Raw genomic sequence first — 23,021 nt, 5'->3', positions numbered from 1 at the left:
GTGGAAAAATGACTCCACGCTAAGGTTCAAAATATGCCTTTTAAAATACCCTGGGATGTTTTTTTTAAGAAATGGTATGGCTTTATGGGGTATTTGGATTATATAGCCTGGTAAAATACTCTAAAATGGGACATGGGCACAGCGTAAAAATGTAAAGTTTGAAAAAAAATGGAATGGCTGTGTCCTAAATGTGCCCCTCCGATGTCCACATATACCTGGCAAAGGTACATACGGGGGTATTTTTGTACTCAGCAGATATAGCTGAGCAACATATGAAGTATTATACAGTGGTAGTACACATAAGGTTTGCAAAATATACTGTGCAAACTCACTTTGTGTGTCAAAAAGGCAGAAAAAATGCTTATTACCACTACACTTGGTACAAGCTAGAGGAAAAATGATCCCACGCTAAGGTTCAAAATATGCCTTTTGAAATACCCTGGGGTGTCTACTTTAAGAAATGGTAGGCCTTTGTGGGGTAGTTTGAATTTAAAACCTGCGAAGATGCTTGGAAATTGCACATAGGCCCAGCGTCAAAATTCAAAGTTCGGTAAAAACTGATATGGCTTGGTCTCCTATATGGCACTGTAGCTTGAGCTACCCTGGAGTGTCTACTTTTACAAATGGTAGGCCTTTGTGGGTTTTGAACAGTCAAACTGTTATAATACCCCAAATGGAAGCATAGGTTCATTAAATCCGTTTCTCAAAATTCTACTGTGAATACTGAAAAGGACAGGTCTCCTGTATGGCACTGTAGCTTCACAAAATAGTGCCAAAGACATACAATAGGGGTGTCATTTTACTCAGAAGACTTAGCTGAGCATAATTTGGGGGGTTTGAACTTAGTGGCAAATATGAAATATACAAAATGCCCAGCAAAAATGCAATCCATATGTAAAAAAATGCACAAAATTATTTTTTACCACATACTTTGGCATATATTGGTGTAATAATGGGGCATGTTAAGGCATAATATGCACATCATGAGATACCCTGGAGTGTCTACTTTTACAAATGGTAGGCCATTGTGTTTTGTTTTTTTGAACAGTCAAACTACTATAATACCCCAAATGGAAGCATAGGCTCATTAAATCCGTCTCTCAAAATTCGACTGTGAATACCGAAAAGGACAGGTCTCCTATATGGCACTGTAGCATCACAAAATAGTGCCAAAGACATACAATGGGGGTGTCATTTTACTCAGCAGATGTAACTGAACACAAAATAAAACTTTGTTCAGGAATAGCACACACCAACTTTACAAAATACACATGAGAAGTTCTTTGTTATAAGTTTGTGTGCCAAACCCCCCAAAAAACACAATTTTACTCCAATATTTAGCAGAGGTTGGCGGTGAAATGGCTACGTAGAAAGTGTCAAAACAACCTTAGGTAGAGGGGCGGGGCCTGACTGCGGAACGGAGCAGTCGCATGTCGCTGCTGCTCCGGTTTTCAACCGTGCTCACTGCCGAATACCGACAGATTGAGGCTGTAAATCACACTACAGCAGCTCCCAAACGACTGGGGCCACCGTGACCTACACGTAGACACCCGGAAAGCTGAACTTACCACCGATCCCGACTCACACGCCTACGAGCATGGCGGCGGAGGGAGAGACGGCCGCTCTCTCGCCGCTGAAACAAGCTACGGGACAAGGTCTGTGCCTCCGTTCCCCCCCCTATGGACCGGCGGGGGTTATCCCGGTCCCCACCAACGGGACATACGCGAAATTAGAAACTGCAACCTCCCACCTAAGACGGGACTCCGGAGGTTCTGGGCCCAGACATTTAACGGGCACCTCAAAGAGCACACTCCTTAAGCCGCCCAGAGACGCACTAGAGTTCCTAAACCAGTTAGGCACACGCATGTGGGGAGGACACATGCCCAAGGGACTGCCTTACAAACGAGAGTTCAGAGCACTGGCGGCCTGGATCCGCCCGGCCGTCCGGCGCCAAATGAGGGTACTCCCCACACGAGCAGCCAAGGCGGTATCCCAGCGGAACCACGGCCTAAGCGAAGCCTCTCCAAAACATGCTGGCAAACACGGGGCGGATGCAAGACCCGACTCATGCGAGCTCCTGAGTGCTTTCCAAGCAAACCGCCAAACGCACCCAGCCACTAAAGGGGCCACACGCTCTTCTTCCGAGCTGGGGGTTCATCAAGAGGTAACCCTCCCAAGCCACCCATACACCCGAGGAGACAGCCGAGCACCGGCAAGCCCTTGGGCCCACGACCCTGTTGATGGGGTCAATGGAACTGTGGCAAGAACCCCTACTAAGGCCTCGGGCCGAGGACACATGGTCCCCAGACACCAAGCAACAGGACAGAGCGAGCAGAGAGCGGGGAATCAGAAGACACTAGGCAGACACGATGCCGAGAGTACCGTCTCTATGGAACAACCTTCCTGGCTACTGGGCCTTTATCCGACGGGCATGGGCTGAACCATAGACTTTCCGCAACCTACCAGCCACAATGACTAGACTTCCACGGACATACCAAATCTTTTCCGAACAGCGGTATTTCTCACTCTTAACATGTTTTCGATATGCTACCTAAATTTTACGGGCCTTGCATGCATGTATAACTTACCCATTGATTGCCCCACGCTAATACATATGAGAATCTTTACCTAATGTGGCCCACGTGAGAGGAGGGCTGATGTGAGACTAATCCCGACACCAGCTAATCGGACTCGGCAAATCCACCAGCCCAGGATGAGAAGCAAGTTATTTAAGTGTTCTAAGTTATACCATACTGACTGTCTCACCTACTTTATGCCTTTTATTTTTTATTTTTCTGTTCGTGTGTCACACATGTCAGCCAATGCCGGTGAACTAACACACACACAACTATCATCCTACCACTAGGGTACCACATAAATGAGCTGTGCATTATATATACACATATTGAGAGCAACAACACTCACCTATAGAGTCCCCAGTGTATATAGAGTCCCCATGCATGTACAACAGGTTACGAGTTCTGAGCACCTTGCGTTAGTTAACGCTCTCACGACTACTAGTTCCCAGTGGTTTTATAGTATGTTTTATATTCTGTTAGCTATATTTTGTCAGTGCAAATTATATATAGGTGTCTATGTATACTCCCTCACGTATAGGAGAGACTGGAAGCCTGCTGCTATTAATCATAACGTGGTAACTCATATTTTCTAGCACTCAATATCTGACCTACAGCAACTGTTATACTTACTTTGCCAAACTATCCATACTTATGTTTAGTCAAAGCTCTCAATTTCATGTTTTACGCTTGATTATATAATATAAAACGAGGCTGTTAACTCTATAAAAATTTAAAAAACGAAGCATCGCTATCCTAGAAATGTAATAGTTTAAAGATGATAATGTTTTAACCCTCTACTGTATTCAAACTATACGTTTCCCCCCTTCTCTTCTGTACCCCATCAACAATGCTTCAATAAAAGAAAGATTGACAAAAAAAACAACCTTAGGTAAATAGCCTGTGGTGTCTACTATATATAAATATATACTTTTGTGTGGCAATTTTGTTTTCTTTTATGGCTATTAAAGGGACACTATAGTCACCTGAACAACTTTAGCTTAATGAAGCAGTTTTGGTGTATAGAACATGCCCCTGCAGCCTCACTGCTCAATCCTCTGCCATTTAGGAGTTAAATCCCTATGTTTATGAACCCTAGTCACACCTCCCTGCATGTGACTTGCACAGCCTTCCATAAACATTTCCTGTAAAGAGAGCCCTATTTATGCTTTCTTTATTGCAAGTTCTGTTTAATTAAGATTTTCTTATCCCCTGCTATGTTAATAGCTTGCTAGACCATGCAAGAGCCTCCTGTATGTGATTAAAGTATAATTTAGAGATTGAGATACAATTATTTAAGGTAAATTACATCTGTTTGAAAGTGAAACCAGTTTTTTTTTTTTTTCATGCAGGCTCTGTCAATCATAGCCAGGGGAGGTGTGGCTAGGGTTGCATAAACAGAAACAAATTGATTTAACTCCTAAATGACAGTGAATTGGGCAGATAAATTGCAGGGGAATTATCTATACACTAAAACTGCTTTATTTAGCTAAAGTAATTTAGGTGACTATAGTGTTCCTTTAAGCTTACAAGACAAACATACCAAATTCTAAAATCGCTCCACATTTAAAGTTTATTTTACTCCTTGTGCTTTGTGACCTGTAACTACCAAAAAAAACTTAAAACCCCAGACACATTATATATTCTGTAATTCAGAACAACTAAATGAATTTATTTGCAATTGTTTTCCTTAACCTGCACTAATTGTGCACACATTATTATTGCAAAAACTGTAAAAAAAACTCTTTTTATTTGCATTTTTCTGTATTTTTGTATAATAAATAAGCATTTATGTATATATGTGTTACATCAAATTAGAGCCCTTTCTGTCCTTTAAAAAAACTGTACATAATATGCGTCGGTGCAATAAATTAGTAAAATGCAAATTGCAGTTGAACGCAAACAGCAAAAAATGCTGTTGTCGTTAAGTGAAAGACAAGCTTCTGAAGCTGTGTCCTTAAGGGGTTAATTACAACTGTATTTAATTTGATGCTGGTAATAACAAATATCAATGACTGGGTATATCAATACTTTTTAAGACGGTGGGACTTGCAGACACTGGTTTTCTGGGGCTGAACTGCAATGGTTCATTTGCTTAGAATGTCCCTTTAAAGAAGATTTTGAATGCAATTTTTACTTATTACCTACATACATTAAATATGTGTTTGTGAGGTCTGAAAATAAAATCATATGGGGAAATACAAATAGCTCTATTTTGGGAATCCTGTGTTTCTGTTTTTTTTCTCCTCCAGTGCAATATCATGTAACTGGATGTCAGCTGCTAAATCGGAATTACATTTAAAAGAAAACTTGGCATCATATGAAAAAGGTTGGCACAAGTTATAGTTATTTTCAACTGTATTCAGCAGTATTATTTCCATAGACTTAATGCTTATCCAATACATTTGTTCTGCTGGGAGTATATAGACCATCCTAAAATAAAATGTATGTTCTTAATTTCCATTCAGGAACCGTCAAAAGTGGTTATTTACAGCCCTCATGATCATGACAGCAGTGGTCCTCGTCATACAAATGAAGGAACTAAAGAGGTACAGATACGAATGGTTAATGGGAGTGGGTAATAAGGTGAATATTGATGAAAGTGCCATGCCAACCTATTGGTATTTCAAAAAATGTCAAACTTCGATTAGCATCTAATACAATATAATATCATTAATAATAATTTTCATGATGGATCCATTCTTGGAGCTGGGAAGTTATGTGTGGTAGAACAATTGTTTTCCAGGTGCTGACTCCTTTGTCTAAGGGCTAACTCATTACATCCGCGTTATATAGACAATAAAATGTTGTTTTTGCAATATATATATATATATATGACGAGTTTATTATTGTGTGACAGCAAGCCTAACTTTTATTACAGAGATACATTATAAGTATAGACAGATATATAAAATAATAAAGTTGTCTTTCTCACCCTTCTTTTTTGTTTGTTCATTCTTCATTCCCACGTTCTCTGCTAGAGACCTTGGAGTCTGAGTTGTCTGTGCAGTATCTTACCTTTTCCTAGAACTGCACTTTTCTGAATAGGGATTTCAGATGTCCCACCTGGAATCTGCTGTAGCCACTCTCCCAACTTACCCAAGTGCTCCTATCACAACTGAGGCTAGTACTGCCTTTACTTTCCCAATCCTTTCTAGCTCCTGATTCATTTAATGGTATTTGTCCAGCTTATCACGTTCCTTCTTGATTTTATGGTCACTGGGTATTGCCACATTCACCACCATTGTAGTCTTCTGTTCTTTATCTACCATCATGTTGAGTTTCGATTTTGAAGTCCCACGGGGTCCTAGCCCTGTTATTTTCAATTACCTTTTGTGGTATCTCCCACCTCGAATAAGGAAGGCCCAGACTAAATTCTGTGTAGATGTTATGGTACACAAACCAAACAACTTGTTTGTGCCTCTCAGTGGATGCTGTTCCAGCTCACAGTCACATTTAGCACCCTTGGTACCAAGTGTTTGTTAGTACATAGCGCCTCATTGCATGCCTGTCTGGTAGGTCCCTGCTTCTAATGGTCTAGTGCTGAGTGCATGTTGCTGTCTTGCTGGGATTTGTGCCTCAGTGCTGTCTTTCAGTCCTGCTTTTAAAAAACACTTGTAGCATTTCATCATGTGAGCCACATCCACTGTTAGATAGGTGGACTGCACAAATATAATATAAGTACAGAGTTCAAAATTTCCACTCACCCACTAGTCATTGGCATTGGCAAAATCGTCCAAGGTTTGTAGTGGTGAGCAACTTTTTGGTCTGTCTAGTAACACAGGACTAGAACTGTTGTGTCCTGAATATTTACACTGATCAGCCACAATATTGAAACCAGTGACAGGTGAAGTGAATGACACTGATTCTATTGTTACAATGGCACCTGTCAAGGGGTGGGATATATTAGGCAGCAAGTTAACAGTCAGTTCTTGAAAGCAAGACAAATAAGCAAAAGAAAAGATCTGTAACCATATAATTAATATTATTCATTTCACCCGTCAGTGGTTTTAACCTTGTGGTTAATTAGTGCATTCACTACTTATAACGTAGATATTACATATTTATATTGTGAGGACTACAGGATAATTTGTGCATTATTATTATTTTTTGCTTCGTGCACCATTGAGAAATGTATTATTTACTATTCTCTATTTATATTTGTCCACTCTTTTGTAAAAGATAAATAGCACTGCAATGTAACATTACAGTTTGAGGTAACAAAATAGTAGAAAGTAAGTAATAATTCACAAAATTATCTTAAAATGAAAGTTCGGGAACACTGTGTCAACCCCTACAGCAGGTTGAAGTACTGTTGGGAGTTTCGAGTATTCCTTTAAAAAAGAATTATTACAACTTCACCTGCCAGCCATTTACTGTGCACATTCCATAAAGTTTCTTTGTAGATCTGTCATACACATTTCTTTAAATTGTATCTGCTTTCAAGATGGCTGGTGTCTATGTGTGATGTCAAAATCACACATCCCAACCCAGTCCAGTCAAAACTCACCTCAAATAATCTTCGTTCCCCAAGTAATTACATGGAGTTGCCTGAGCGAAGCAGCCTATTAGCTGCCCTCCCCTCCCCCCCGCCCCCCCCCCCCCCCCACCACCTTCCCTAATGTTGCTTTGACTGTTGGCACGTTCTCCATGCTGATTAGGTGATGGTCTAGAGACTCATTGGCTATTGACCAAGCTTACTCTAGACAACTCATCACCTTTAAGTTATCCAACCCACACACACTCAAACAGGTGGGGACAGTTATTTTGAAAATGAAAGAAGATCAAACCATGCATTGCGGAAATTAGATGAAACTGTTAAAAATGCAATACAAAATATGTGTAACTTTTTGCATTCTGTCCAAGTTTAGTTTATTTTGCTTTTCCTGTGCAGATGGCGTGAACAAGTGAATCACAACATCAATGAACTAAATCTTGCACTTCAAAGAAGAAATCTAAAGGAACAATCCATTGCAACAGAAAGCCCTCAGTTCAAAACTAATACTATTAAGACTTGGCCTGTTAACCTTGTTAAGACTTCATTGAGCGAGAATAGAGGGAAAATAGCAGGTCCCTGCCAGACAAAGACCCATATCTTCTTCCTAAAAACTCACAAGACAGCCAGCAGTACAATCATGAACATTCTGTTCCGTTTTGGAGATTCTCGTAACTTGACATTTGCCTTACCCATCTATGAATTTCCCCAGTTTATGTACCCCAATTTTTTCTATTCAGAGTATGTTGATGGCTTCTCCAAGAAGAACAAGAAGGAGTTTCATATCATGTGCCATCATATGAGGTTCCAACTCGCTGAGGTATGTGAAAAAAAAAAACCATTTGAATCTCCCAGGCAAGCTTCAGCTTTCTTTGGAGTCTGTTGTCTAGCAACCTGCTAACAAATGATGTCAGATACTGTGATGTCACCTGAGAAGGAAGGTTTTCCATTCCATAAAGTCAAAATTGAAATATCTGTATTTGCTAGTTAAAGAGTTACTCCAAGTATCATAACAAATATGGCCCGCTGTTGTAGTTATGATGCCAGGAGTTCCATGGCCCCTTCCCCAGTAATGGGGCGAACTGTTTTGCAATGGTTTGCCCTCTTACCTGAGTACCCTGGACTCCAAGGGTCCTCAATGGCTGGTTAAGCAGGTCCCGCTGGTCATACACTTGCTGAGAATGTAAACTGACCTGTCTAAACCAATGAATGACATTCTGTGCATAGAAATACTAGAAACCCTTGTTCTAGGATGACTAACGATGCCCCAATGATGCACCTCATGGTACTTGGAGTAACCCTGTAAGTGTATGGTGTTCTGAACCTGATGTATTTTTGCTTATTCTCAGATGTCCTCATGTAAGTTCTGGCTGTCTTTATTTTGATTAGTTAAGGGCTTTTTGTCTCCTTTGTTTATGTGTTCATTCTACTTCCTCTTTGTGTGGCTGTGTGTCTTTGCACACTTCCCCCTATTTAGAGATTGATATACTGTCACTTGAAAACACTTAACTGGTGAAACGCGTTGTGTTTTTTTTTTTTTTTATTCTTTATTTAGTTGTGCAGACAATTCCATATAGTTTTGTCATGCTCCAACAGCAATTGACAAAAAGACAAGATACATGGTTTACATGTAGTAAGGCAGTGAGAAAAACGTGTGCACATTTTTTAAGAAGTAATGACAAGTTATGGAACATGCTTAATAAATGAGGCTTAATAAAACGGTCTAGATCTAGATTGTGGCGTTTACTGTCAGAGTATGAAAATCTATCTACACTCTGGGGTGAATGGGAAAGCTATTTTCAACAGTATGCAGTTGATTGTAAAACCACTGGGGGTCCTCTCCCTCATGCAGCTTTTGGAAAGTGATGGCATTGCTGCCCTGGAGGCTAGATGAGCAATGTGTCGATAAAGGTAGCTGCCTGGGTCTTTTGGCCTGTGCCGTTGTTGGGCCATGCTTCGTAGGGGTTAATTCTCGGGTAGCTGAGCGCTGCGCTCGGGGGCCAGAAGAGTAAAATAAGCAGACAGTTATAATACCAACCAGGCCCTATGAGGTAAAGTAGCATGAGTGGTGACCTGGCAGATATACCTATATGGCTGGTGGTATTACGGGAGGTGCGTTTGGCTTAATATATCAGGCTATAACATAAGTACATCCATCATTGCATAACTTGCTATCTTTAATCTCTGTATTCCACTGCTATAATAATACCGCTATACCCAGCATGACGACTCAATATAATAACAATCACGTAACTTAAGATAAAGCAATAGGCCAAAAGCAAAGAAAATATATCAGAGCGCTATTGGATCAGGCGATCAGAGGAGCTTTGTTTGCCTCCATCTTGCATGAGTCCCCTCTCATCCGATCCCTAATGGCGGAAAGCCGACGGCATATACTGTGGAGTCGATGCTGCCTCGCCGCCTCAGCCGGGTCACATGTCAGAGCGCTGTCTGAGGACTGCTGTGTAAGGGGTCTCTGCCCCACAGTGCCCGAAGTGCAGGTTGTTCTATAGCCGAGCGGTCGTGGGTTCTCCGCCGCCGTACTGTGTCAGAGCGGGTCCCATGGTACTCCGCCGGTCTGTGTGCCTGGTTGGCTGCTTGTAGATTTCTTCGGTTGAGGCGAGGTCGAGTAATCGTTGCTGCCTTTAGCTTAACTGTCACAGTAGGTATGGGTGGTCGGTGGTAAATGCGCCTCCAGAACTGTTTGCAAAGAGCATCAAAGCGCGCTTCAAAGCTCTCTCTCCATTGCAGCTCAGCGGTACAGTCCCGGTAGAGCGGCGGCCATGTTTTGCGAATCACGCGGTTGTCGTGTCAGCGGGGGATCTTGTAGTGTGGAAGAGGTAAGTTTCCCCAGCGGGGACCGGGATAACCTTCACCGGTCCATAGGGGGGGTTGCAGGGCAGCAGACAGGCCACCGATCAAAGCGAGCCCTGTGCTGGGGGAGTGGCCACCTCCCCCTGTCTCCAGGCTGGTGGTCATGCTAGGCCGAAAGGTTCGGACAGCGGATTTCCTCGGTGCAGAGGAGTATAAAGGACACCCACGAGTGCCCACTCTTTGCAGGATCGATCCACCACTCTAAATTTCAGTCGATTTGAGTAGTAAAATCTTTGGTTAATCTCAGTTGTTCAGGAGCTGTGACAAACGTCTGGCCATCTTGGCTGTCAGGCCCCCCGAAACGCGTTGCGTTTTTAATACTACTTTATTTTAGAATTATTTTATAGTTTGGTGATAGATTTATTTTTACCATCAACTACTAGATCACTTGAAAAAGCTCAACTGTCACTTGAACAATCCTAACTGGCAAAACACATTATGATCTTAATACTAATTTATTTTATAATTGTTTTATAGTTTGATGATAAATTTATTTCTACCATAAATTACTAGACCTGCTTTTATATTGTTTTATTTTTATCCTTGGTTATTTTATCTACATTGAGGACCTCTGCCAGCACTGTAGACCTTTTCATCTAGAAATAAACCAGGTGGGATTATACCACCTAGGCTGATTTTATAGAGCATACTGGTGCTCCAATAAATGAAAGTAATTTTTTTTCCAGTCCCTACATATATTGCAGCATACATAGAGCACTATTTTTCCTTTGTTTGTATTGCATACACTACAACATGGATCTATACACCAACAACGGGGGTTATCCTTTTAGCGGGGATTACACCTCTTCAGGCTGTTGTCTACAAGCTGATTGAATAGGTCTTCGTTTGTAAGTGTATTTTATATATTTCTTTTTTATATATAAGGTTTTATTTGTTTCCAATTGAATTGCACTATTGGTACTCCCTGTTTCTGCTTTATTTTTATATTACTGGTCTGAGCACCTATACCAAGCAACCTATTTTTCCGTGGATTTACCTTGACCCTTCATCCATCATTCATCATTTATCCCAGGCAAGGATCATATTGTCAGATGCTGATCAAAGTGAGCTAGTTGGTAGCTCCACACTTGTGAGTGTATTTTTAATTTTATAACATGACAGGAGGCTTCGTATTTGCTTAAGTCTCTCTTTACTAGAACTCCACAGCAGCACAGAAAAACAACCAATCAGAAAAAAGTTAGGTACTATAAAACTCCCCTCCCCATGCATCATTTCCTCTTTCTTTGCTGCTCTGCAGACAGTACAGGTCAGAGTACCACTGCCTCCTGCTAATAGTGGGTGGCTTTGGGTTTTATTCTTATTTTCAGTATTTTATTTACTATATTATAGTTTTCCCTTGTGGGATTTAATCTTATATCTTATATCTTCTTGTGTATTCTATACTGTTTTATTTCTATATACTGTGTTATATATCTTTGTGGGATTGTATTCCTATTACTGTGTTATATATTTTTGTGGGATTGTATTCCTATATACTGGGTTATATATCTTTGTGGGATTTTATTTCCTATATACTGTGTTATACATCCTTGTGGGATTTTTCTTAGTGCCTGTAACTTCAGGCTTTCACTGTATTTTTCCTTTATTTGTGTGTGTTTGTGGGGGCTTTGGGGTCCTTGCTGTCTTCTCCTTAGACTGGTACCCACCCCCTGTCCGTTTCCCTTTTCTTTGTATGCCTGTTCTTTTCGTGTTTTTGTGCATTCCGCCTTTGCCTGGCGGTGTGTGTGCCGCTCGGGGGCTTCAGGAGGCTGACTACTCCTGCCTCCTTCGACCCCCGAGCTCCAGGACCGCGGAGCTCATCTCCGGCGGTCCCATGTGGCTTTCTGGTGGCGGGGGTACTCGCGTGCGCGCACGAGTACCCAGCGGACGGATCTTCTTCCCCACGTGGCCGCGGCCACCTCCGCCCGCGCACCGCGTGTGTCCGACCGGGTGGGGGAGAGTCCGACCGGGAGAGAGTGCGACCACTCGCGGCCCCTCCCCCGTCGGTGCATTACTCGCTGGAGGTCTGCCTCCACCAGCTCAGTTTAACTGCTGCATGTCAGTTTGTTTCCACACGGAGACTCATACAGCTATGGGCTGGCACCTTCTACAAGAGACATTGTAGTGACAATTTTAACATGAGTTTTTCTATATCCAGGTGTATGTAGGCGTGGGTGTATGTATTTGTATATTTGTATGTAGTTTTGTGTGTGTGTGTGTGTGTGTATAGCTGTTGGGATGTACAGCCTATAGACAGTATACCATATACTGCTCCGTCTGTGTCACAGACCTTCTTTTACCACTGACACCATGCTTCATACGCTTACTTCCAGTGGGAGCCTGTACCCTGCATACACCATATTTACTGTATCAGAGGCCTACGTCTGACCCATTTTTCGCATGGTACACCAGGACCTATTATGACACACAGATTGCTGTGTGTTTTACTGACTGTGTATATCACAGTTTACTGGGAGTTTTACTGACAGCGTATATCACGCTGACAGTGTAGATCACGGATTGCTGTGAGTTACAGGTATTATGGACTGGGATTCATGTGCTTCACAGTATATATTTTTCGGATCCAGCTATGGGGTCTCAGAGGAGACTGTCCTGGTATGTGTTCGCTGTCCATGGTATATATATATAAAGCTAACAGACCTGGATCTGGCTCAAACTGGTATGGGGGACCAGTCTGCACTGATACTATACAATAGTTTCAGATATGATGATGGTATCTATACTCAGGATGGAAACATCAAACAGATCTGTGTGAGCATGTGCATTCCAATTCACAGTTTAAGGAGAGTATCGCTCAATGTATCTTACTTTCGTGGACATGGTATCACTGGAACAGCTTCCGCTTATACCAATACAGCTGGGATACCGCTATTTGCCTGCTGGGCATTCAGGGACTGCCAGTCCCGGTTCAAGTTATTCACACAGCATTACGCTGTCTAGAAGGGTTGATGTCTGGGGGCCCTAGGTCAGGGTGCTCTGAGGATCTACAATTTTCGGGGGAACTCTACCCAAGCTCAGAGGTCCCCATTACTCATCCAAGACCCATGGTAAAGCGCTGCGGAATTGGGTGGCGCTATATAAATAACAGATACTCATACTGATATAATATACAACCCAGGATTGGCCTGCTACGCCTGTGCCCCATTGATTGGCCTGCTACGCCTGTGCCCCATTGATTGGCCTGCTACACCTGTGCCCATATGAACGGCCTGCTATGTCTGTGCCCATAAGAATGGCCTGCTATGTCTGTGCCCATAAGAATGGCCTGCTACGTCTGTGCCCATAAGAACGGCCTGCTATGTCTGTGCCCATAAGAACGGCCTGCTATGTCTGTGCCCATAAGAGCGGCCTGCTACGTCTGTGCCCATAAGAATGGCCTGCTATGTCTGTGCCCATAAGAATGGCCTGCTATGTCTGTGCCCATAAGAATGGCCTGCTATGTCTGTGCCCATAAGATCGGCCTGCTATGTCTGTGCCCATAAGAACGGCCTGCTATGTCTGTGCCCATTTAAACGGCCTGCTATGTCTGTGCCCATAAGAACGGCCTGCTATGTCTGTGCCCATAAGAACGGCCTGCTATGTCTGTGCCCATTTAAACGGCCTGCTATGTCCGTGCCTATTAAGACGGCCTGCTAGGTCTGAGACCATTTAAACAGCCTGCTATGTCGGTACCCCATTGTTGGCCTACTATGTCGGTGCCTATCTGAATGGCCTGCTATGTCCGTGCCTATTTGCTTGGCCAACTATCCTGTGTCCATTATTTTGGTCTGCTGGGCCTGTGCCCTTCTGACGGGCCTGCTCTATTGGTGCCGAACCCTTTTAGGCCGCAGGCTTGGGGGAATATCACTGAGGAAATGCCAGTGCCCACCAGTGACATGGAAATTGGCAGGTACCCAGACAAGCGCCATTGCCATACTATCCAAAGGACACCAATGTACGGCCATCTGAATATGGTGGGTAGGGTGAAGGCCCTAAACCTCATGCCTGGAGGGCAGGGTTTCTTATGAGGACCCCGGTCATACATCTCCAGGGAGAACTTCGCACAGGCAAGGATCGGTGCTCAGACACCTACAGGAGAACGCGGCGTTTTCCTTGTCTTTAACATCTACCTCCGTATCTGCTTCCCGGTATCCTTAGAGGTATCGGTAGTTTTTTCCTGCGTTAGGTTAGCTCCTGGCTCTGTTCAGTGGGGCTTACCTTCCGGCCTGCTATTTGCCTTCTATCTGAAATAGAATTTATGTATTTTCTCTCATCTACGCTTTTTTCGTTTTCGTGACTTCCTTTTCCTTTCGCTCGGGTCGTCGAGAGGCCTGACTTGACCTCCTCCGACCTCCCGGGCGCTCGTGGATTGCGGAGAACGTCTCCAGCTTTCCTCAGGCTGCCAGCGGTCATCCTGGACCCCGCGCGCGCGCGCGCGCACGGGATCCGGGCGGTCAGTTGGTAGTTTTATTTATTTATTTATTTATTATTATTTTTTTTTTCATTGTTGTTTTTTTACGTAGCTTGCCATCAGCCTTATGCTGATATTAGTATTTGGTGTATCCTGCAATTGGTCACCCTGAGTCTCTAGGGACTCTAGTTTGGACCACGGAAGGGTGCGGCCCTCCATCATCTCGATCCAAGAATACTTTATTTTAAGGAACAGAAAGCAAACCCCTCTCAGATACAGGACCGGACACGGATCTGTTATTAGAGGGCACAGCCCTCCCTCAACCTCAGCCAGATACTGAGATGGATACAGAGGACATGTTTGGAGGACACATTCTCATAGAGAGAACCGGTCACGGATGTAGACTCTACTGTTTGGTTATTAAGGCGCGCGGCCCGCTCAGGCTATCAGCCGGACGCTATCACGTTAATCGACCACTTTAGTAGAGAACACGGCTCTCTCATACACCCGACACTCTACAGGACCGGCCATTTGCTCATCACACAGGCTTGTACCTGTGCAAGACATCAATGACTACATAGAGGGGCGTCCCTCCTGCATTCAATTAGATCTGACGTCCGTGCTACTGATTTTGTTATAGAGGACTGCCTAGTCATGCAAGATAGACATTTTAGACTGGGTCCCTCTATTCTATCCCCTGTAATGGCTCTACTGGGTCCGGACCAATTGGGTACGCACACTCCTGGAGATGGTACGGCTATCGGATGGCCTCCGGTATTACGAGAGTGCAGGTTTTGGTATATTCCGCACCATATAAATCGGAGAACTGCTTTCTGTTTTGGATATCCAGACTATTGCGGACCAACCGCGCAGACAGTTTCTCCCATATCAAGATGACAGGAGTTACGGAAACCTTCATGGAGCAAACGGACACTGTCTTGCTCGGGTACCTAGATTAAGGAAGGCCTGTTATCTGGTCTGAAGGTAACCGTACACATGGTTCACATGGTAAGACTGGTAACCCCGGTTGTATTGAGTTCCCCGGTCATTACGATCTCGGGATAAGGGGGCAGGACTGCCCCATCTCCTCGGAACGCATACCTGGTGAACAGGGATTGGAGATGCTGGGTCCTCCGTCTATTAGCTATTTACCCCTCGCTGGAGCCGTTTTGTTTTTTGATTCGCGCTAACCTACTCTTCAACTACCGTCGAGGAGACCTACGAGACTTTGTGAGAGTGCCTGGGGTACCCCGGCTACTTCACAGACACCTTTCACTCTTAGACGAGGACATATCTGGATGGAAATCTGCACTCAGGTTTGCACTTTCCATCCCTTTGAATATTTCTGGGATTCACTATTCCAGAAAATAGTCGACCACTGTCCCTCCACACGAGTTCAGTTCAGAACCATGAATGGACGTCCTTTTGGAATCTTTTCTCTACAGAGTCTGAGGATTACACAGTCCATTTGGAATATCGGAATCACTTAGGATACGGCTAGTTTGACCACACTCTCGACTGCATTACAGATTTATTCTCGGATGAGACATCTCACCAGGTAGGCCAGGAGAGAACGAAAGATCCTACTCGGTTATATTGCGTCTTGGTGGTGTACTTAGACGCAATCCTTGTGATTGGGGATCTACCTGCAAGGCCGCGTCGCCGGATGACCCTGACACGATCGGAGGAACCACCTTACTGATCAAGAGTTGAGTCATGATGGTAGTTTCTTTTCGCGGCCCTACGTCCGCAAACGGCCTTCGATATTTTACAACTACAAGAAAATGGCTGATAGGTCAGCTTGCAAGCTCATGTCCCGACCGCTAGGAAGCGGGTCGCAAAACAAGGTTCGATGGATCTATCAGCAGATGGTGTTTTTTCCGTGTTTGAGATGCTTCGTCGGCTGACATCTTCATTGATCCGTCTACTGTCGTTTTTTCGCAGTTGGTAAGTACAATTAGGATTACTCTGCTATCTCCTGGAATAGGTACCACCGACACGAACAGCGTTGGATTTGTTGACTGAGCGTTAAAACAGCAAATACGAAGCCTCCTGTCATGTTATAAAATTGTAGATTATGCTAGCTTTAGTGTACCTATAATCTTAATTTTATTAATGACAGGAGGCGAGTATTTCCCACCCATTCTTTTCCCACCCTTGTTTTATGTTAAAAAATTGGATTAATCAGGTACGTATGCAACTTTGTTTGTTGTCTCTGCTACCTGTCGCCTGTTCTTATATCTATGTTTATTTTCATAAGTAGGGTTGGGATATCTACATATTAAGGTTAATTTTGGTTGCTACATTGGGTACCTACATGTTTATTCAGAGTACATTTCATTGGATAATCAACCTGTTCGATTCTGTTTTTCTCTCGTTTCAGTTTACAGTCCATCAACACTATCTAGTTTGACGGTTACTCTCGGATGGTGGACATCGTTATATTCATCGTATCTAGGACTTTGTTTCTTCCCCATGATGTTCTCTGCCTTTTATCCTGTTTTGTCGCAGCTTGAAAGAGGAAATGATGCATGGAGAGGGGAGTTTTATAGTACCTAACTTTTTTCTGATTGGTTGTTTTTCTGTGCTGCTGTGGAGTTCTAGTAAAGAGAGACTTAAGCAAATACTCGCCTCCTGTCATTAATAAAATTAAGATTATAGGTACACTAAAGCTAGCATAATCTACAATTATTTAATAATATCACTTTGGCTATACAGTATTACACTATTTGGCCTCTTTCATGTTTTATTGTCATTTCATATGCTCCAAGATTTCCTGTTACCATTCTTATAGTACATTCTTGTTATATGTATTGTTATTTGTTAGGCACAACCTGTCTCTAGCTTGAGTTAGAGGGACTGAAACTTCAGAGTTTGCTGCCTTTAGAGTCAGCGCTGTATCATCCCACATTTTGCTTTTGTTCTTTCTTTCTTTTATTGTTACCATTAAATATCATATAAATTCCTTCTATACCACTATATATTTTTTTTATTATTGTTTCACTATTATATTGCTTTTTATTAATGAGAATTACCCTTTTACATATGTCATATTAATGATAATTAAAGTTTGAATGTATTTGTGTCGTATAGTTAGTATTATTGTGAGCTACTAGGTGCACCCTTTTTGTTCTGTTACTTCCCCTGATTGTTCAGTATTGTGGGTTGCTGCAGATTTTTTTATTAATTATTACCCACATATTTAGTTTAGTCAGTAATTGTAGTAAACCCTTTCTGGCCCAGATGGCCCTGGATGTCAGTGGTGAATGCCTGCTGAGAATGTTGCACTGGGAGAATTACCAGGAAGTTTTTTACTTCATACCATTAACATTAGGTCTGGAAGACATAAGCAGACTGGGTGGGCTCCTTAACTTTCCTTTTCTATCCATGACAGATGTGCTAGAATTTACTCAGTCCAGTTTAGCAAAGAGTCTGGGACTCCATACTCTTCAGGTTGCAGACTTCAGCTCTTAAATTTTTGACAGGAACAAGTTGGGCTTCAGATCCCCTGTTGTTTGTTTCTTTAAGGCTGTATAAAAGAAGAAACAGATTAAAGCTCCAGCTTCTTTAACTCTCCAAGCTCTTAAAGTGAGCATGGTCTTCTTCTGCTAACCCTAGTTTTTGATTTGTTTGCCTTTCTATTTAGTTTTGTCCCAAAATATTTTTGCACTTTCTTATCAATGAAATATTATGTCTGTCTTTTTTTCCTAAACTTATTAATAAACGTTTTGGCAGATGCCAATTATTGGACTTACTGCATTGTGTTCTTGTTTATCTCTAAAGGAGAATTATTAGCCATTGGGCCTACCTTAGCAGCATATACAGTCCTCGATTTTTTTTTTTTTGTTCCAGTCATTAAATTATTATTTAGCATTTCTAACAGTGGTGGTTGTATTTCCTTTATTGCTTGAATAACCACTTCAAACTTCCAAAACCCCCACAGTTTAATAGATGTACATTCATGGATTCATATATTTTATGACTGCAGCCTTTGTTAGCCCTCCCCTTTTTTCCCCAGAAGAGATTTTCAGTCTCTTCACAGGGAAATAAGCAATCAGAGGCTTCTCATTGCACGTGCATGTGCACACACCCAATTGCATGTGCACTTCTGAAGCTGAGGAACTGGTCTTAGGTCTGTCAAGTAGAGCGTGCCTGCCACTTCATTAGCTCAGGTGAGCAAATGGAAGTAGGAAGGAATCCTCCTGGCTGTTTGATTGACAGCCAGGGGGGAGTTCCTAGTTAATTTATAAAAGTTCTGATTTCACATAGAAATCTGCACTTTTATAAACTAGGGTTAAACTAGGATACTCCTCACCCATAAGCTGAAGTGCTTTTGGTGTGTGGAGTGGTCCTTTGAGCATTTATTTCCATTTGTTATTGCTTAGCAAACCCTGCCCTGTAGAGTCAGGAATAGAAAATTGTGTACATGCTTATTAAATTTTCTTCTTCAGCCTATTTAATTGTCACCAATGTTCAACTAGGTATAAGACTGGGACATTGTTGCCAGAGCCTTCTATTTATTATGTGGACATTCTTCATGTCTTATCATCTGAGTGGATAGGAGCTACCCAAGAGTAATGCTGCCATGGAAGAGCCAGGAAAGAAAATTACTGTATGTAAGGAGAACATTTTAACTGCTGGATTGCTAAAATCCATGGGTTTTAACAATATTAATGGGTCTAATCATTACTATACATAAGTACAAGTACCCATTAATAAACTACAGAGTGATCACTAGATGGCAACATAAGTCCATAGTGTATGGGCTTAGACTAGATAAAGACTATCGATTTTGTCAAGGTTGGCTTGGTGGCCACATTGCAGGAACAGTTTTGTGCTTATCTTAGCCTTGAAAAGAACACTCCACAGACATAAACCACTTCAGCTTGGTGAATTGCAATCTGTGTGGGAAGCATCTCCTCCTAATTGCAGTGTATATAAGTGCTGATTTCGGTTTGAAATTAGCACTTTTATAACTGTCAGATTTAGAGAGCTAATGGAAGTGACAAGTCTGCTCTGCCAGAGAGTGCCTACCTTCTTCCCAATCACAAATATGCCTGTCTGCAGACTTCCTGGCTTTCAGCCTCAAGAATGCTTGTGTGGCTCAAAATTAGCAGCTTCTCAATGCGAATCCTGTGATTTGAGTGTTCCTTAGCACAGAGATTTAGAAAAAGGGAAGGGGAGGAACTGCAGCTTTTGCAAGCTGTTTTTCAATATACCCCTAATCAACAAATACAGAAATGCATGCATGTTTCATTAAAAGTATATCTACTAAATTGTTTTTTATTTATTTTTTAAAAGATCACTGAAGTCACCTAATACCACTTCATCTCAATTACGTGATTTGGGTGCAGTGGTCCTGTCATTTTAACCCTGCAATGCAATACATTGCAGTTTTGTAGAAATTACAATGTTTAAATTCTGGGTTAAATATGCCTATAGTGACAGCCACAAGAGGCACTCCTCCAGAACTGAGTGTTCATTGGATTGGACAATATCATAAGTGACATCCACTAGAATGCTGACATCGACAGAGTTGGCACTGAAGACTGTAACAGAAGAGTCTCCGCATAGGAAATAAGTTTTTTGTTTTTTTTTAATCTAAAGGAATTCTATAGTGTTAGCAATACAAATCTGTATTCTTAACACAATCGTGCCTCTCCACCCCACCTCTTCACCCCCAACCCCTCCCACAACCTCTCCGGCATTTAAAGGCTTAAAAACTCTTTAGTCTCTTACCTGATTCCAGTTTCGATGTCCCTCAGCGCTGGGTCAGCATTTCGCCTCCTCCGACGGACATTTAATCAATGCTTTCCTTTGGGGATTTCTCTGAGAGCATTATGTTGACCAGCATCATTTAATGGAATCCAGGAAGTGCCTCTAGTGGCTGTCTGATACACAGTCACTACAGGCAGTCTTAGTCCTGCAAAGTAAGTATTGCAGTTTCTCTAAAACTGCAATAATTTACATTGCAGGACTAAGGGGGACAAGAACATTGCACCCAGACCACTTCAATGAGATTAAGTGGTCTGGGTGGCTATAGTGTCCCTTTAATGTTTCACTGAGCAAAACAGGGGAGAACCAGTGACCACATCACTAAAAGGCAATCTATAGTTTTGACATTACGATTGTTATATTTGGGACAATAAGTTCCCTTTAAAACTGGGGTAATTGAATGTGTTTTATCTTGTTCTTTTCTTCTCCCTTCATTGCCTAAAATACCGGAATACAGAGTATTCTCGCTGATCAACTGAGAGCAGCAGAGGACTTGTGGCTGCACTTAGCAAGAGTAGGGCAGAAGGGATGGGGAGATGTCTGACAGCTTTACTATGGAGGCACTTGGTTATTGTAATAGTTGTTACGCATTTGTTTCACGTTCCACTTTTTAGAGATTTGGATGCTGTCTGATCTGTAGACAGTTCTCTATATTGCAGCATAAGGCAATGCCTCTTGACATAGGTTAACCAGATATTTTTGAGTTGCAGGGCCAAACATGGAAAGACCCCAATTACATTTTTAAATGATGCCAGTTTGCATTTTGCGTGCATCTCTCATGAATTAAAGATCCCTTTGTTTCTTTCACATAGCATATTTGTCTCATTTCTTGAGGATAGTGAGCGTTAAGGAGTGTTAAATGGACACTATAGTCACCTGAACAACTACAGCTTAATGTAGTTGTTCAGGTATGATCTATAGCTCCCTGCAGGCAATCTAATGTAAACACTGTATTTTCCAAGAAAATACAGTGTTTACATTGATTGATAGGAATACCTCCAGTGGCCGTCACTCAGACGGCCACCAGAGGGACTTCCTATCATGCAGGGCCCAAAAAAAGCCCTGTACACATCAAACGTATTAAAATAGGTCTGACGTGTGCAGGAGAGAGAAGGCACTGTGTGCGCGCCTTCTCTCTCCAGCCTGTCAGCAGAGGAGGGGGCGGGCAAAGACCACGAGCTGAGCTGTCAGTCAGCTCAGCTGGTGGCCGCGCACACCGCGCGCATGCGCGTTAGTGTGCTCAGGACTTCAGAGGGCGGCATGAATGCTGCCCTCTGAAGTATGTGCGCATGTGCGGCCAAGCCGCGCATGCGCACAAGGGAGCAATGACACTTCCAAATGGAAGCGTCTGATTGCTCCCTGCTCGCGCCCACCTATAGGGGGCGTGGCTTCACGAGGCTCCCGGCGCTGGAACCAGGTGAGTAAAAACTGCTGCCTGGAGAGTCCCTTTAAGGTTAGGTGATCATATTCTCAGGGCCCGATTTTCCATTAGACAGAGCAGGTACCCGCATACAGACATCTGTCCACTAGGTGGCATCTGTTTTCAGCAAGTAAAAGAATTCTATGCATGAAGGATACAAAAAAAATGCAGTGATAAAATAATTTGAATTGTTTCCTGTTTCACTTATGATCAAATTAATTTATGCTTAAATTCTCCATAGGTGGAAAAGGTGATGCCCAATGACACGTTTTATTTCACTATCCTACGGAACCCTGTCTCTCAAATGGAATCATCCTTCTCGTACTATAGGGGAATGGATATCTTCTGGAAACCTAAAAGCCTAGAAGAATTTCTGAGCAACACTTCTACGTATTATAATAGAAGCAGTACAAACAGCCATTACGCCAAGAATTTCATGACATTTGATTTGGGCTTTAACCACAATGGCTGGGAATCCGCAAAGAACTTTAAGTTGATATGTCAGGCAGTGGATATCATGTTTGATCTGGTGCTAATTTCAGAGTATTTTGATGAATCTTTGGTGCTTTTGAAGAATGCTCTTTGCTGGACATTTGATGATGTTCTATCAATACCTCTTAACAGTAGGAGTAACAAAACAAAAAAATCCCTCTCTAAAGAAATCCAGTATAAAATTCAGAGCTGGAATCAGTTAGACTGGCATCTTTACGTATACTTTAACAGGACTCTCTGGAATCAAGTGGAGAAGTTTGGAAGGAAGAGAATGGAGCATGAAGTAAAGGAGCTTCGGAGAAGGAGGGCCGAAATAACTAAATTCTGCTTCCAAGGTGAAGTGGACCCAGACAAAGTAAAAGACAAGTTTCTGAAACCCTTTCAAGCAGGAATAGCCAAGATCCTTGGTTACAACCTAAAGCCAGGACTGAAAGACGACGACAAGGATTTTTGTCAGAAACTGGTTACCCCAGAATTACAATACTCTAAATTGTTGTGGAAGAAGAAGAGCCAAACGCATAGCCCTCCTAAAGGAAAAGAGAGTAAATCTCCTCTTAAACAAAAAGAACGAGCATATTCCTACAAGAATCACTCAAATTCCACAAATTACTCGTAGCAAGAAATGTTATTATAGGTATTTCTTGTAGCAGAAGTATAAAAAAAAAGTTATTATGTATGGAACAATAGCTTGAAGAAATAATGTTGCAGCCTGTAAATGTGGGAAATTGCAGTCTTATTCCATTGCACAAAGTTATTCCTCCACCCCCACCCCCCCAAAAAAAAAAAACACAAAACTCTTTTATAATACATTTTCTCGCACGCTTGGCGTCTCACTTTCCATATGTTCAGTATCAATTTTTATTAAATATTCAGTCTATCAGAATGCTGCAGGAAGACAACTAAAAATGCGAACGATCAGGTATGTGACAATACAACAAGTGATACCCCGCGCCTGTATCTCACACTTGTTGTTTTGTC

At 42.4% G+C, this 23,021-nt stretch overlaps 1 protein-coding gene across 1 annotated transcript; it reads left to right on the top strand.

Moving 5' to 3' along the window:
- The first annotated feature begins 7,548 nt into the window (after positions 1-7,548).
- Positions 7,549-22,659, top strand: LOC134586156 (galactose-3-O-sulfotransferase 4-like). Its single transcript, XM_063441662.1, has 2 exons — positions 7,549-7,891; positions 21,793-22,659. The coding sequence occupies exons 1-2, from the start codon at positions 7,712-7,714 to the stop codon at positions 22,657-22,659; spliced, it is 1,047 nt and encodes a 348-aa protein (XP_063297732.1). The 5' UTR covers positions 7,549-7,711.
- Positions 22,660-23,021: the final 362 nt, after the last annotated feature.

The sequence above is a fragment of the Pelobates fuscus genome, chromosome 2 (genome assembly GCF_036172605.1).
Source record: "Pelobates fuscus isolate aPelFus1 chromosome 2, aPelFus1.pri, whole genome shotgun sequence".
In the NCBI taxonomy this organism is placed as follows: domain Eukaryota; kingdom Metazoa; phylum Chordata; class Amphibia; order Anura; family Pelobatidae; genus Pelobates; species Pelobates fuscus.
Note: the sequence above shows the minus strand (reverse complement) of the source record. Positions and strands in the feature narration are given on the sequence as shown.